The sequence below is a fragment of the Delphinus delphis genome, chromosome 15 (genome assembly GCF_949987515.2).
Source record: "Delphinus delphis chromosome 15, mDelDel1.2, whole genome shotgun sequence".
Lineage (NCBI taxonomy): Eukaryota > Metazoa > Chordata > Mammalia > Artiodactyla > Delphinidae > Delphinus > Delphinus delphis.
In genome coordinates, this window is record NC_082697.1 from 25,410,400 (window position 1) to 25,424,833 (window position 14,434).

Below are 14,434 nucleotides of genomic sequence, written 5' to 3' on the forward strand. Positions count from 1 at the left end.
GCATTTCTGGGCTGACGAGCGAACTCAGGCATATCCTGGGTTTGGGATGGACCTTATCAGCCATCAGCCAAGTCTCAGGATGGACCTTCATCAGGTCTGACTTTTGGAACTCAAACCTCAGGGCCCAGGCAGAAGGACCTCTGTACCCTTCAGAGCTAGAATTTATTGTGGAAGAGGACAGGATGTCCACAGGGCCTGTGGTAAGAGTGGCACATCAGAAGCCCCACTCTGAGGACGACTTGCAGCCTCCAAATCTGGAATCTCCTTCTGATTATCAGTGGGCAGCTAGGGAGCGCTCAAGTCTGGCTCGTGGAAGGCTGGCTGGACTCAAAGTTGGTTGAGTTCATGAGCAATGGCCTGTTCTGTAAGGAGAAGAGGCAGAATCAGTCACCAGGTGTCTGCCCTCTGACCCCCAGGTCCACACCGAAGGGGTCTCTCATCCATCCATGCTGACCAAGGCCTGGTGCCGGGAACATTCACATTAAAACTCTTCAAATGATATCTAATTATTCAGTTCTTGTGTCTTCCACTCACCGTGAGCTCCCTGAAGGCAGGGACTATATCTGTTTATCTGCAACTGGGATGGGGGAGGGCTTGGGTGTGTGGGAGGGCAGTGCTCCCTGAAGGATTGAGTGGAGATCTTGGGAGAAGCTCTGGTAACCTGGAGGTTTGGGTGAATTGGCGGGGCACAGCCTGCTTGGTAGGGGTGCCCTCTGCTGTCCCAGCTCTCTCGGGGGATAGTGAAGGTCATGGTCATATGGTCACCTCTGAGTGTCCTCAGAGCACATGCAGACACCCCTCAGCAGGCCTCAATAAGAGCTGCAGCGGGGACACCTCTTCTGGCCATTTGCCCGTCCTGAGTCCTCGCCCCGGAGGGACACAGGTGCTCACTCACCCATGAGGCTTTTCAACAGTTTCACATCCAGCTGCCTGAGGATTTCATCGATCAGAGGACATTCCTGGGCCACCAACACAGAGAGAAGGGTCAGACCAGGGAGTGGGATAAGAAAACTGGAGGAGCTGTGGCTGGAAGCCACGGGATTTCCACAAGGAATCATGGCAAGTGTGGCTCCCTTGTACTGAACGCCAACTACCCACCAGGTGCTATGCACAGCACTTCCGTGCTTTGCCCCCCTGAATCTTTGTGGCTCTCTGTGAAATGGGGACTGTGATGGTTCCCATGTTACAGATGGGGAAACTGAGGCTCAGGGAGGCTAAGTCACTTGTCCAAGGACACACAGGCAGTAGATGGCAAAATTTAACATCTTAATTTGAGATTTCTCAGGTTCTAAAGCCCAATTCTTTGCTGAAATGCCAATATATATGCCCTGACCCTCGGACTCAAGGATGCCCAAGGTGAAACTACTTTTCTGAAACTTACCTGACTTTCTATCAGGTGTGGGATAACTTTTTCCAGGTTGTCTCTGAGGTTGTGGAAAAAATGTTTCATCTTTGGTGGGATATCTCTAGAAAGAGAGATAGATATACAGAACAGAACAGATAAATACAGACAATACTAATTCCAGGTGCTGTGTGGAGAACATCTCACACAGCCATTTAATCCTCAGAGAGCCCTACGTGAGAGGCATCATTGTAAGCAATAGTCAAAGGCGCAGCTCAGAGAGGTGATGTGCCTTGCCCAAGGTCACACAGCTAGTTAAGTGCTGATTAGATTAGAACCAGGTCAGTAACTACAGTCCACAGTTTTCTTCGTGGATGTCTGGCATGATCTAGGCATTCAGTGAATGTCTGATGAATAAATGAATGGATATCCACTGATGACCTAGTTGCTTTCAGCATTCTGGAATTACAGAGAGAGATCAGACACAAATCTTGCCCTTGAGGTACTCAGTCTGTTGGGGTTGACACACTTGGTCAGCTAGTCTACAGATCTTTATTTAAGTCTATTTTTTTCTATCTTGTTCACTACTGTATCCCTAGCATCAAGCATGTTGTGCCTAGCACATAGTAGGTTCTCAGCAAATATTTGTTGAATGAATGAGTGACGAGGAAGAGCTTTAAAGAAGGAAGGAGGGGCATCCAGGCATAAGGATCAGCGTGTGCAAAGGCACGGTGGTATGAAAATATATGGCATACTGATGGAGGGGGGTTCTTCAGAGAGACTTGAGGGCAAAGGGCTGCAGAGTGGGGTAGGGGACAGGACAAGTAGGGCCTTGAGTGACATCCAGGAGTTTGCTCTTCATCCAGAGGGCACTGGAGAACCATTGGAGTGTCTGGAGCAGGGGCTGGCTGACGTGGCTAGATTTCTGGGCTAGAAAGTGATTTCTGCTGCAGGGAGAGAACAGAGTGAAAGCGGTGAGGTCTGAGTCAGGGAAAGTTGGAGGAGGCTCCCACGGTGGTCCAGGAAGTGGACTACGAGCCCAGTCAGTGGCTGTGGGGATGGAGAGAAAGGGAGCAGGTGAGGGTTGCCAGGAGGTCATTGGTGGGACCTGTGGAAGATGGGCTGTGGGGAGTGAGGCGGAGGAGGAGTCTAGCTTCTGGGAGGGTGGCAGGGTCACCTCTGGGATGGGGATGCAGGAGGAGGAACAGATCCTGGGGAAGATCCTGGGTGAGATCTCTTTGGGGCTCACCCAGGAGGTAGTGGAGACCTGTGGCTGCAGCCAGGGCCAGTCAGGAAGGGGCCCAGACCTGGGGAGGGGCGGCTGGGATCTTACTCATCGAGGACAGTCATGCGGATGCTGCTGGGCTCCACGCGGCAGTTGCCTATCACCAGATCCCTCCGGCCAAACTCATCCTTCTCCAGCCAGAACTCCACAGCGAGGTTCATGCGTGCGTGTGTCTTTATGATCTGGTTATTGAAGGGCCTGGGGACGAGAGAGAGGAGGAGGGGGGAGGGGCAGGAGACAGAGAAAGAATAGAAGGAGGAGGAAGCAGCCAACACGGAGAGTGTCTCTTTCAAGACATCAGCACAGTGGGGCTCCACGTTGCCTGGATGTTAAATTCTGTGGTCAGCAATTAAGGAGAAAAACACTACTAGCCAGAGCGCCTTCTGAAAATCCTTTAAATAGACCAGATTAGGGGGCCTGGAAATTCAAAAATTGAGAGTTAATCTTATTCTAAAAATCTTTACAATTTAGTGGAGCCCTCCCAGAGGCAGTAGATGTTAAAGGGTAGTCTAAACCAGAGGAGGGAAGGGTGATGCGATCATTAAACTCTATATCTCTCTCTCTTTTTTTTTTTTTTTTTTTGGTACGCGGGCCTCTCACTGCCGTGACCTCTTCCGTTGCGGAGCACAGGCTCCGGACGCGCAGGCTCAGCAGCCATGGCTCACGGGCCCAGCCGCTCCGCGGCATATGGGATCTTCCCGGACCGGGGCACGAACCCGTGTCCCCTGCATCGGCAGGCGGACCCTCAACCACTGCGCCACCAGGGAAGCCCCCTGTTTCTCTTTTTAAAAATCGTTGTAGGGAACTCACATAGGTTTAAATGAGCATATGACCTGCCTCCACTGACCAGTGATCACCATCCATATTTCAGCTGAAGAAACCAAGGCTCAGAGATGTGAAGTGACTTGCCCAAGGTCACACAACAAGTGAGTTCAGAAACCAGGAATTGAAACCAGTTTGCAGCAGAAAGATCTGGGTTCCCCAAATCCGCCCCCCTCTCCCCACTCCCAGGTTCCCAGTGAAGAGGAACAGTGCCCTTCAGGCCCCACTTCTGTATGACTTACAGCCTTGAGTCAATGTCAAATTCAAGTGAGATGTTTGCCAAGAACCACTCCTTATGGAAAGACATCCGGATCCCACCATAGTCCAGCTGAATGTTGGTGACGTTGGCGCTGCACAAGGAAAGAGCAAAGACCCCTGCAAGGGTGAAGGATCTCAGACCTCAAGGCCTTGGGCGTTACAGACAAGGCTGGCCTGTCTCCTAGCAGTCGGATTTGGAGTCAGATCCTTTTACAGATGCTCTGAGGGCAAGAGCTCCCTGCAGGAGCCCTGGGGTTACAAGCTGTCCCTGAGCGCCCCCGAACAGCTCCACACAACTGATTTGTGAAACCCATAGCCAACTGCAGACCCAGCCCCGGGCCCGTTCTCAGAGCCAGCCTCCCGCTCTCAGTGGATAACCCCACCACCTTCCCAGGGGCCCAGACCCAAACCGTGGGAGCTGTCTTCAACTTCTCTCCATCCCTCACCGCCACATTCCACTCATTAGTAAATCATGTTGGCTCTGCTTGCAAAATATATCCTGAAATGGGCCACTTCCCGTTACTCTGTTGCTCTTGTCTGGTCCAGGTCACCATCACTTCTTGCCTGGAGATGCTCTAGTTTCTCTCTGGGCTCCAGGCTACGATCTTGGCCTCTCCACAAACCATCTCCATGTGGCAGCCAGAGGGGCCTTAACACTCCCCTATCACTCAGTGTTCTCCACTGGTTTCTCACTGCTCTTGCAATAAAATCTGAACTCCGCATCACAGCCCCTCAGATCTGCAGGGTCTGGCCTCACCTGCCTCTGCAGCCCCATCTCCTACCACCCACCCCTTGCTCACCCAGCCACACAGGACTTTTCCTCCTCCTCAAATGCATCAATCTCCTTCCTACCTCAGGGCCTTTGCACTCACTGTGCCCCCATGACCTCATGTCACTCACCTCCTTCTCTTCATTCATATTTCTACTTAAGGGATAGGAAGGTCCCCCGATCAGCCCTCTCACTCTCACCCCTGACCTGGCTAAATTTGTCTTCATGTTATATCCCTCCATCTGAAATTAGTTATTTACTTTTGTGTCCTATCTCACTAACTAGGATGTAAGATCCAAAAGGGCAGGGACTGTAGGTCTGTGTAGAGCTGCATTCCCAGTACCCAGCCCAGGTGCTGGTACACAGTAGGCGCTCAATGAATAACTGTAACAATTGTTAAAGGAATGAATGAAGGGAAGTGATTGTGACTGCACACAGCAAGGGAAACCCTGCTGGTGAGTACTGGCGCTCATTAAAAGGGAGGGAATGAGGGATTCAAATCGGAGAGAAGGTAGGTCAAGGGCACAGCAGGCTGGGATCATGGTGTTACATTTGAGCAGCTTTGAGACCAGGCAGCTGGGGAGGCCTGCATCCACTGAGAGGAAGGGGGGAAGATGGAGGTGGAGGACAGGCCCAGTTCTGCGAGGTTAATTATACCAATGGCTACGCATCCATTATGTGCCACAGGGAAAGCTCCTAACAACTCCAGGACGCAGGGATAATTACGCCCATTTCATTGAGGAGGACTCAAGGCTGGAGCTCAGGGAGCTCAAATGCCTTGCCCAGAGTCACACAGCTTTCAAGCAAGAGTGGGGTTCAAATGTCAGACTCTAGTCCTGGGTTCCTTTGGCACCCCAGATGTTTATCCAGGCTGTGCTCTGGGCACCCATTTTATAGATGAGACCAGAGTGGCCCAGTAATTTCCCCAAATTTGGTGGCAGAGTCAGGATTTATTTATTATTTATTTTATATTTTTTGCGGTACGCGGGCCTCTCACTGCTGTGGCCTCTCCCGTTGCGGAGCACAGGCTCCGGACACGCAGGCTCAGCGGCCATGGCTCACGGGCCCAGCCGCTCCGCGGCATGTGGGATCCTCCTGGACCGGGGCACGAACCCGTGTCCCCTGCATCGGTAGGCAGACTCTCAACCACTGCGCCACCAGGGAAGCCCCAGAGTCAGGATTTAAATGCAGAAACTTTTGCTCCCAAACCTTCACCTTTAATTATTCTGCTGTGCTGCCTCTCCCAGTGACCCCTTGTGCTGGGCCCCCTACTCATCCTTGTGTTGGGTGTGACATCTCCTTCCAATCTTCCCTCCTTTCCTCTTCACAGGCCTCGTACTGCCATGCCCTCAAGCTCTGCCCTCTTAGAGCTTTATCAGGAGTCCCAGGGCCAGTGACGGGGTTCAAGATCTCACCTGCCTTCTTGATGCTGCTGAAGGTTCATGCTGCCAATTAGCCAGCCCACCATCCCCGAGGCCGTCTGCCTGGAGGCATTCAGACTGTCCAGGAAGCGGATGTTCTGGATTCGGCACTCTGTATTGCGCTTCGTGAGGCCCTGCACAATAACTGGAAATGGATATGGGACCAGTGACATTGCACGATGTCCTGGCAAAGGTGGGGGGTTTGGAGCCAGGAGGCCCAGGTTGCAGGCTGGCACACCGGCTTCTTGCTGAGTGATTGGTGTGTCATCCCCCTGCCCCCAACAGTGAGATCCACATTCTTCATCCGTGAAATGATGCTTTGCAGTGCCGGTGTGGCACACCTGCAGAGGGTCTGGCAGGCAACAGCTGCTAAAGAGAGATATTATGGTTGAAATTTGCCCAGTGCCGCATCTCTGAACGTGGAACACAGAGCCTAACGTACGGGATCTAGATCACAGTAAATGTTGGTTGAAGAGAAAAAGAGGTGGGCAAATAAGGAGAGAATAAATGGATATCCTCCCCCACCATGCTCGGAATAAACTGCAAGGCTGGGTGGAGCTACCAGTGGAAAAGAATGAATTCCAAGAAGGAGGGAAATTTGAAAAGCTATTGACCTGCGTGAAGTCCTAGCTCTCTGGACCCTAGACCCCAGCTGCCCAGGTTGGGGGCCCAGTTCTGACAAACCTCAGAGCTCACCTCAAGACACATTTATTGCACTGACTCAACCCTCTAGGTGTTCAGGCCCCACACTGAGAACTATGTGTTACTGCAGAGCCACAGAAGCCATTGTCACACCTCACCAGTATCCTCCAGGGCCAGCCCCCAGACCCCCTTTCAGCACCCCATGTTTCTGCTGCAGAAAGTGTCTCTGGGGCTTCCCTGGTGGCGGAGTGGTTGGGAGTCCGCCCACCAATGCAGGGGACACGGGTTCGAGCCCCGGTCCAGGAAGATCCCACATGCCTCCGAGCAGCTAGGCCTGTGTGCCACAAGTACTGAAGCCCGTGCACCCAGAGCCCGTGCTCCGCAACAGGGGAAGATGCCGCAATGAGAAGCTCGCGCACTGGGACAAAGAGTAGCCCCGGCTCGCCACAACTAGAGAAAGCCTGCACACAGCAACAAAGACCCAATGCAGCCAAAAATAAATAAATAAAATTAAAAAATTTAAAAAAAAAAAAGAAAATGTCTCTGGAGTCATAGATCTGGGTTCAAATCCTAGCTCTGCTACCTCCCTGAGTCTTGATTTCCTCATCTGTGTAATAGGGCAGTAATAATACCCATCTCATAGGATACTTACTAGGAATATTGAGACATTTAGCCAAAGGATATTTACTGAGCATCTACTGGGTATCAGGCTCAGTACTGGGCACTAAACACACAAACCATTTTTCTATCTAGTAGGAGAACATACAGTAAAGAAATAGTTTCAAGGATGGAGTGAAACTATAGGTATGCCTAGAACTCTTAGTAGTTCTTGGTTAGTGATGATAGTAGCACTTGGGTATTTGTGAGCAGCAGACACTAGTAGTTGTCAGTCCAGTATCCATCCATCCATCCATCCATCCTCCCATCTATTCTCCATCTATCTATCCAATATCCATCCATCAGTCCATCCATCTACCCATCCATCCACTCATCCATACATCCTCCCATCCATCCTCTTATCCACCCACTCTCCCATCCACCCATTCGTCCTATTCTTCCCATCTGACGCCTCTTTTTTTTTTTTTTTTTTTTTTTTTTTGCGGTACGCGGGCCTCTCACTGTTGTGGCCTTTCCCGTTGCGGAGCACAGGCTCCAGACACGCAGGTTCAGCGGCCATGGCTCACGGGCGCAGCCGCTCCGCGGCACGTGGGATCCTCCCGGACCGGGGCCCGAACCCACGTCCCCTGCATCGGCAGGCGGACTCTCAACCACTGCGCCACCAGGGAAGCCCTGACCCCTCTTTTGATTCAGACACTCTTTTCAATTCCTGGTCCAGATGAGGCTGTTGATTATCATTGCATGGTGACTCTTACAGGTACAAAGTTCACATATGATCCAAGTTGGTTCTATCAGACTAAACAGACCCTATGCTTCATGTTTGAGGGGAAGGTTTCTTTCTCTTTCTCCTACTGGAAAGGAACAAGACAGCCTATAGCTCCAATGGCCACTGGCCACCATTTTCCTATCACACTGTGAACCAACAGCCTGCGGATGAAACCATGACGATAACAGAGCTAAAAAAGGATGAAATGCAGATCTGGTTGGCAGCTTTGAGCTGCTGATTGAACCAAACCCGGAGCTTGCCCTACCTATGACTTTCAGTTGTGTGAAATACTTTTTTTTTTATTGTTTAAACCAGATTGACTTGAGTTTTCTGTAACACCCTAACAGATACGTGAGAAGTGGTTGTAGAGATAAACATTTTCACAGTTGAAAAACACTTTGCACATACTTGCCTTCATTTAAGTCTCAAAAGCAGCCCAATGAAACAGCATTCTAACTGCACCTATTGTACAGATGAGGATACCTGGAGCCACAACCACATGTGAATATATTTGATAACCTAAATGCAATGCATACATTTATGGCAAACCATAAAATGCCAAGTCATGATGAGGGGAAATGGGAAACATCGATAACTTAAAACCATTAAGAAATAGAAACAGGGCTTCCCTGGTGGCGCAGTGGTTGAGAGTCCGCCTGCCGATGCAGGGCACACGGGTTCGTGCCCCGGTCAGGGAGGATCCCACATGCCGCGGAGCGGCTAGGCCCGTGAGCCATGGCCGCTGAGCCTGCGCGTCCGGAGCCTGTGCTCCGCAACGGGAGAGGCACGCGTACCGCAAAAAAAAAAAAAAAAAAAAAAAAAAAGAAATAGGTGATCTCATTCCCCAAAAGTTTTGATCTAGATGGTTTTATGGAAGACTTTTACCCAACTTTATGAAAAGGTAATTGTGAAAGAAAATAGAAAAAGAAGATACAAAATTCATTTTATGAGGCTAGTACAACTTGCTTCAAGAATAGTACAAGGAAAAGATATTACACATCAATTTTATGTATGAAAAATTTGCTAAGATCCTAAATAAATTACTAGCTAACAAATCTAATAGCTAATAGTACATTATAAAAATATCATATTACATTATAAAATATAAATTTTAGTTTGATACATTATAAATACATTAATGTATATTATAAAAATAATACATGATAAAAATAATAAAGTACATTATAAAAATAATATAATAATAGCAGATTATAAATAGATAATTATAGTATGTTATAAAAATATCATATTTATTCCAGAAATGCTAGGATGGGTTCAACATAAGAAAATCTATTAATACAGTTTATCACATTAACAGAGTAGAAGAAAAAGATGGATTAATTTTTAGATGCAGAAAAACATTTCTTAAGGACCAATACTGATTTATGATTCAGAAAAATTTAGGAAACTAGAAATATAAGGGGACTTTCTTAACATGATAAAAACTATATCCCAAAAACCTACAGAAATATACTAAGTGGAGAATTCTAGATATATTCGCATTCCTATAGGAGGCCTTGGCTATAGTGCAAGATAAGAAAAAGGCACAAGAAGTATAAGGTTTAGAAGAGAAAAGATAAGACTGTCACTATTTGCAGATGATATAATCCTCTAGATAGAAAATTGAACAGAATAAATAAGACAAATTATTAGAACTAATAAGCGGTCAGTAAGACTTTTGGATAGCAGATTAATTTTTAAAAATCAACAGCTTTCCTCTCATCTGTACCAGCAATACCAACTAGAAAATATAATAGAAAATTAGGCAATATTTACTGTGGCAACAAAACCCATAAATTCTCTAGGAATCAATTTAACAAAACATACTTAAGACATTTATATAAATTTAAAATTCTATTAAGGGATCTAAAATATAATCTGAATAAATTGAAAGATATATTACTTTTGTAATTGCCTAACATAATACTGCAAAAATGTCAATTGTCATTAAATTAATAAACAAATTCAGTGAAACCCTAATTAAATTTCCAGAAGATTTTTTCTCTTTTTTAAGGAACTCAACACAGTCTAAGATTCATTTGGAAGAAGAAAGTTCTATCAGATAAAATGGCATTTTACAAAGATGTAGTATTTAAAATATTATGTTTTGGGTACAGAAACAGTTACACAGACACAGAACACAGAACTCAAAAGGGAATCCATGTGTCTGGAAAGCTGACCATTTAGTAGGTGGGTTGAATGGACTCATAAGGAGAGAAGTGAAGCTGAATCTCTAATTTACAGATGTAAACATACATAAAGATAGCCTCCAAATGGATTAAAATCCTATATGTGAAAAGTGAAACTGTAAAGCTGTTAGAAAAAACAGGCTGGAGACAAGGGCTTAAGACTCATCAAATATAAACCATAAGATGAAATGTTGATGAGTTTGAAAATATTCCTGTTCAATGAAGTGTCTACAAGCAAAGTTAATAGGTGACAGTTTGGGAGAGATGTTACCAATGCTTAGACCTGACAAGGGACTAATGTCAAGAATAAATTAACATCTTCTCAAATCAAAGAGGATTAAAAAAATTGGAAAGCAAATAGAAAAATGGGCAAAAGATAAGAACAGGGAATTCAAAGAAGTCAAAATGGCTAACAGAATTAAGACGTGTTGCTCAAACTTCTCACTAATCAAACTAATCTCACTAATCAAGCTAAAACAATTAGATATCACTCAAACACACATCAGACTGGCAAACAATTAGAAAGATGCTGTTATGTACTGAATTGTGCTCCCCCCACCCCAAATCAATATAGTGAAGCCTTAATCTCCAATGTGACTGTATTTGGAGATGGGGCCTTGAGGGAGGAGTTAACGTTGAATCAGGTCATAAGGGTGGGGCCTTAATCCGATGGAACTGGCGTCCTTATAAGAAGAGGAAGAGACACCAGAACATGCTCGCTCACCCTCTGTACACACACAGAGGAAAGACCCTGTGAGGACACAGTGAGAATGTGGCCATCTACAAGCCAGGAAGAGAGGTTTCACCAGAAACCAACCCTGTGGGCAACTTGATCTTGAACTTCCAGCCTCCAGAGCTGTGAGAAAATAAATGTCTGTTGTTCAAGCCACCTGGTCTGTGGTATCTTGCTGTGGCAGCCCAAGGAGGCTGATACCAGTGGATTCTCTCCAGTGTTGGGAAACAAGGGATACAGGTATGCTTGTTTGTTATTGGAATGGGCATAGACCTGCACAGCCATCCTAGAAAGCAATCCGGCAGTCTTTAGTTAAATTCAGTTTGCACCTGCCTTAGAGCCCAGCCATCTCCCTTCAGGGTATATCCCAGGGAAATTCTCCCATAGGTTCTAAGAAGGACACGTGAGAATGTTCATTGCTGTGTAGTTTATAATAGTGGGAAGTTAGAGACAACTCAAGTGTTCATCCCTAGGGAAATGGCCAAGTGATGATGAAGTGGATGTATTTCATGGACTTTTCTGTACAAGTCTGAAGCAACAGATGTCAACAGCACGGTGTCCAGTGAAAACAGTAAAAAAAAAAAAAAAAAAAAGAAATCTATATAGCTTTACCATTTATGTAAATCAAAACACTGTATGTTTTACAAGGATATGGGCATTTAAAAACACATATATTAGGGAATTTCCTGGCTTTCCAGTGTTTAGGACTCTGTGCTTTCACTGCGGGGGCCCGACTTCAATTCTTGGTCAGGGAACTAAGATCCCACACGCTGCGCAGCACCACCCCAAAAAAGCCAACACCTATATTAAACAAGCTGCAATGCCTGCCAAGGAAGAGGGGAATGGGCGTGAGAGTAAGAGGTTGAGAGGAAAATAACATAAAATAAAACACAAGAGGGGTCTTGCCATGGTTCATGATAATGACGATGTGCTAGGAATAGGCGTATGATCAACTCAAACTCAATTTTGTGTACTTCAGGTCTAAGAGAAAAGGAAGAGAAGAGGGTAAGTGACCAATTCCAGGTCATCTAGCAAGTCAGTGGTGGGGTCAAGTTAATGCTTTCCCTACCCTCCCTGTGACAGTGGGCAGAACATGGGCTTAGCTTACTTCTCGCCAGACCCGATTTGCTGTCTCTGTGGGTCTTGGCCAGGCCAGGCCAGTGCTGCTTATGGAGTGCCAAGGGCAAGGCCAGTGAGCTGAGGAGGACCAGGAGCCTCCAGAGTGAATGCATCTTGGGTTCTTGGACGTGTGGGTATTAAGAAAGGTCAGATGGTACCCACGTGGATGGCTGCAAGGGTGGCCACCTGGATGGATGGACCGAAGTTAGCCCCCAGCATGCTGTGGGGAGGTGTCGTGATGGGCTCTGGCAGCTGCCACTGGGGCTTGCTCACATGGTGAGGGCAGCAGGTGGAACCCTGTGGGGAGGCCAGGGATCCAGACGGAAGCCTTGTTGCTTAGAGACACCTGGTAGACCCCACTGTTGGGTCATCCAGTGGGAAACCTCTCCCAGACCAGCACAAGGTGGATGTCGGTGACTCTTCGGTGAATGAATGAATGAATGAATGGGCAAGGGTGGTTAATCTCAGGTTTTCCAATTGGACTAGGACTTTCTTAAGGGCAGGATCATCTGCAATGCCTATCGCAATGCTTACTTGTGAGAAATTAAGTGCTGATGATTGTTGAGGGACCAGATGACTGAATACATAAAACAGGATGGCTGGTCTCTGAATCCCCCACTAAATTATACGTTTCTGGAGCGCAGGGTGTGAATTTAATTAATCCTCCTGTGTCCAGTGCCTCCCATGTTTACCACATGGTAGTTACCAGTGATGTTTATTAAGTGATACAAATGAATGAATGAATAATTGGACGGATGGATGGTTTGTGGATAAGACTTACAGGGAGGGGACAGAGAGACTTGAAGCCAAAGCATTAGGCTTATCTTGTTGCTCTGGGTTGCAGGGTCATTAAGAATTCAGTTCAAATCCCCTCTCCTCATCATCTCAAGACGTGGCATCCCAATCCACCCAGTTGCTCCGGCCACAGCCCTTGGAGTCCCCCTCGACTCACTCCTCTTTCCTCATCTCCCATGACCCATCTGTCAGGAAGTCCTGTCAACACTTCCAGGATCTGACCACATCTAACCACTCCTCCTCAGCTGCCATCATCTTGGCCTGAGTTATCGCAGGGGTGTCCTACCTGGTGTCCCAGCTTCTTCCCTGGCCCAACTACAATCTCTTTTGCATATGGCTGCCTGAGAAATCATTTTAAGACATAAATCAGACCATGGCACTCCTCTGCTCAAAACCCTCCAAAATTTCCCATCGCACACAGAGCGAAAGCTGAAATCTGTGCAATGCCTCTCAGAGCCTGCAGGGTCTCTGGTGTCCTCTCTGATCTCACCTCCTACCACTCTGTCCCTCCTCTGCTCTCCTGCAGCTGCACAGACCTTGGAAGTCTGGGCCCGACAATTCAGCTGCCGTGAGCTCTGAGACAAAGGCTCTTTCCCCTTCTTGTCCTCTCCCCCCAAGATGCGGGGGACATGCAGGGTCCTGTGCGAATTTCCCAGAAGCCCCGGGCCATCCTTGGACACTTCACTTCTGGTCTTGTAAATCAAAAGCATTAGTTCAGGGTGATGGCTTTCCCGATCTGAGGTCCTCTCTCAGTGTTCATGCCCCCCTTGGGAATGTTTGTAGAATATCAGTTACTTTAAATGTACTTTTTTAGTCTTCCTGGTCTTGTGTAACCAGTAGGGATTTTGTTATTTTTTTTGTCAAGAAAATAGGAGAAGAGTGGTCACTATTGTCCTTGGCTCTTTGGAGAGCTGAACTGGGGGTGGGGGGGTTGTCAGCCCCACCTCTTCACAGGCTGTGGTTCTCAGGGCCACTGAGTGTAAAGAAACGATGACGTGTAGGGTGTAGATTTATGGTTCTGGTGCATGACAAAGGAGCAGGAAGCACGGCTCATGGGTGAGCCCCGGATCTGAAGACAGCTTAATGTATAATCACACGTGGTTAAGAGCGTGGGATTCTGAGTCACACAGATCAGGGTGCAAATCCTGGCTTTCCCTCCTGGCAGACTCAGGAGGGAAAGCCAGGATTTGCACCCTGAGTCTGAATAATAGTGTGGGGCTGTAGTGAGACTTAAAGAGAATCATGCATAGCAATGCTCAAAAACCTTGTTGCTATGATTGCTGTCATTGTCACTCTCACCTCTCTGAGCCTCAGCTTCGTTACCTGTAAACCAGGGAAACTGGTGGAGTGAATGACACCAAGTATGATTAGCCTAGAGATGGTGCCCAGGACACTGAAAGTGCACAACCTGTCAAGGAGCCACCTCTCCTGAGCACATCCACAAATGAGTGTATGGCTGTTTTGGCAATTCTAGCAGGAATTACAACTGGGGGTGCTGTGATGGTTTTAGTGCCTGGAGGGAGCTTGCAGACGTCCAATCAGATGGTGGGCTTTGCTCTTGTTCATTCAACAAACAAATAAAGTGGGACTTCCCTGGTGGCCCAGTGGTGAAGAATCCACCTGCCAAGGCAGGGGACATGTTTCGAGCCCTGGTCCGGGAAGATCCTACATGTCG

At 47.5% G+C, this 14,434-nt stretch overlaps 1 protein-coding gene across 1 annotated transcript; it reads right to left on the reverse strand.

Annotated features, from left to right (window-relative positions):
- Nucleotides 1-327: 327 nt before the first annotated feature.
- On the reverse strand, nt 328-12,077 carry BPIFA3 (BPI fold containing family A member 3). Its single transcript, XM_060032762.1, has 7 exons — nt 11,954-12,077; nt 5,892-6,042; nt 3,692-3,799; nt 2,676-2,825; nt 1,382-1,466; nt 896-959; nt 328-362 (listed from the first exon to the last, which is right to left on the reverse strand). Exons 1-7 carry the CDS (start codon nt 12,075-12,077, stop codon nt 328-330), a joined length of 717 nt encoding a protein of 238 aa, XP_059888745.1.
- Nucleotides 12,078-14,434: the final 2,357 nt, after the last annotated feature.

Bases quoted from the DNA above. Each gene is read 5' to 3' on its own strand.
- BPIFA3 (XM_060032762.1), bottom strand. From the start codon at position 12,077: ATGCATTCACTCTGGAGGCTCCTGGTCCTCCTCAGCTCACTGGCCTTG. The intron at 6,043-11,953 runs GTAAGCTAAGCC...ATCCATTTCCAG, and splicing joins CAAATCGGGTCTGGCGAGAA to TTATTGTGCAGGGCCTCACG. The intron at 960-1,381 runs GTAAGTTTCAGA...TTGGTGGCCCAG, and splicing joins CACACCTGATAGAAAGTCAG to GAATGTCCTCTGATCGATGA.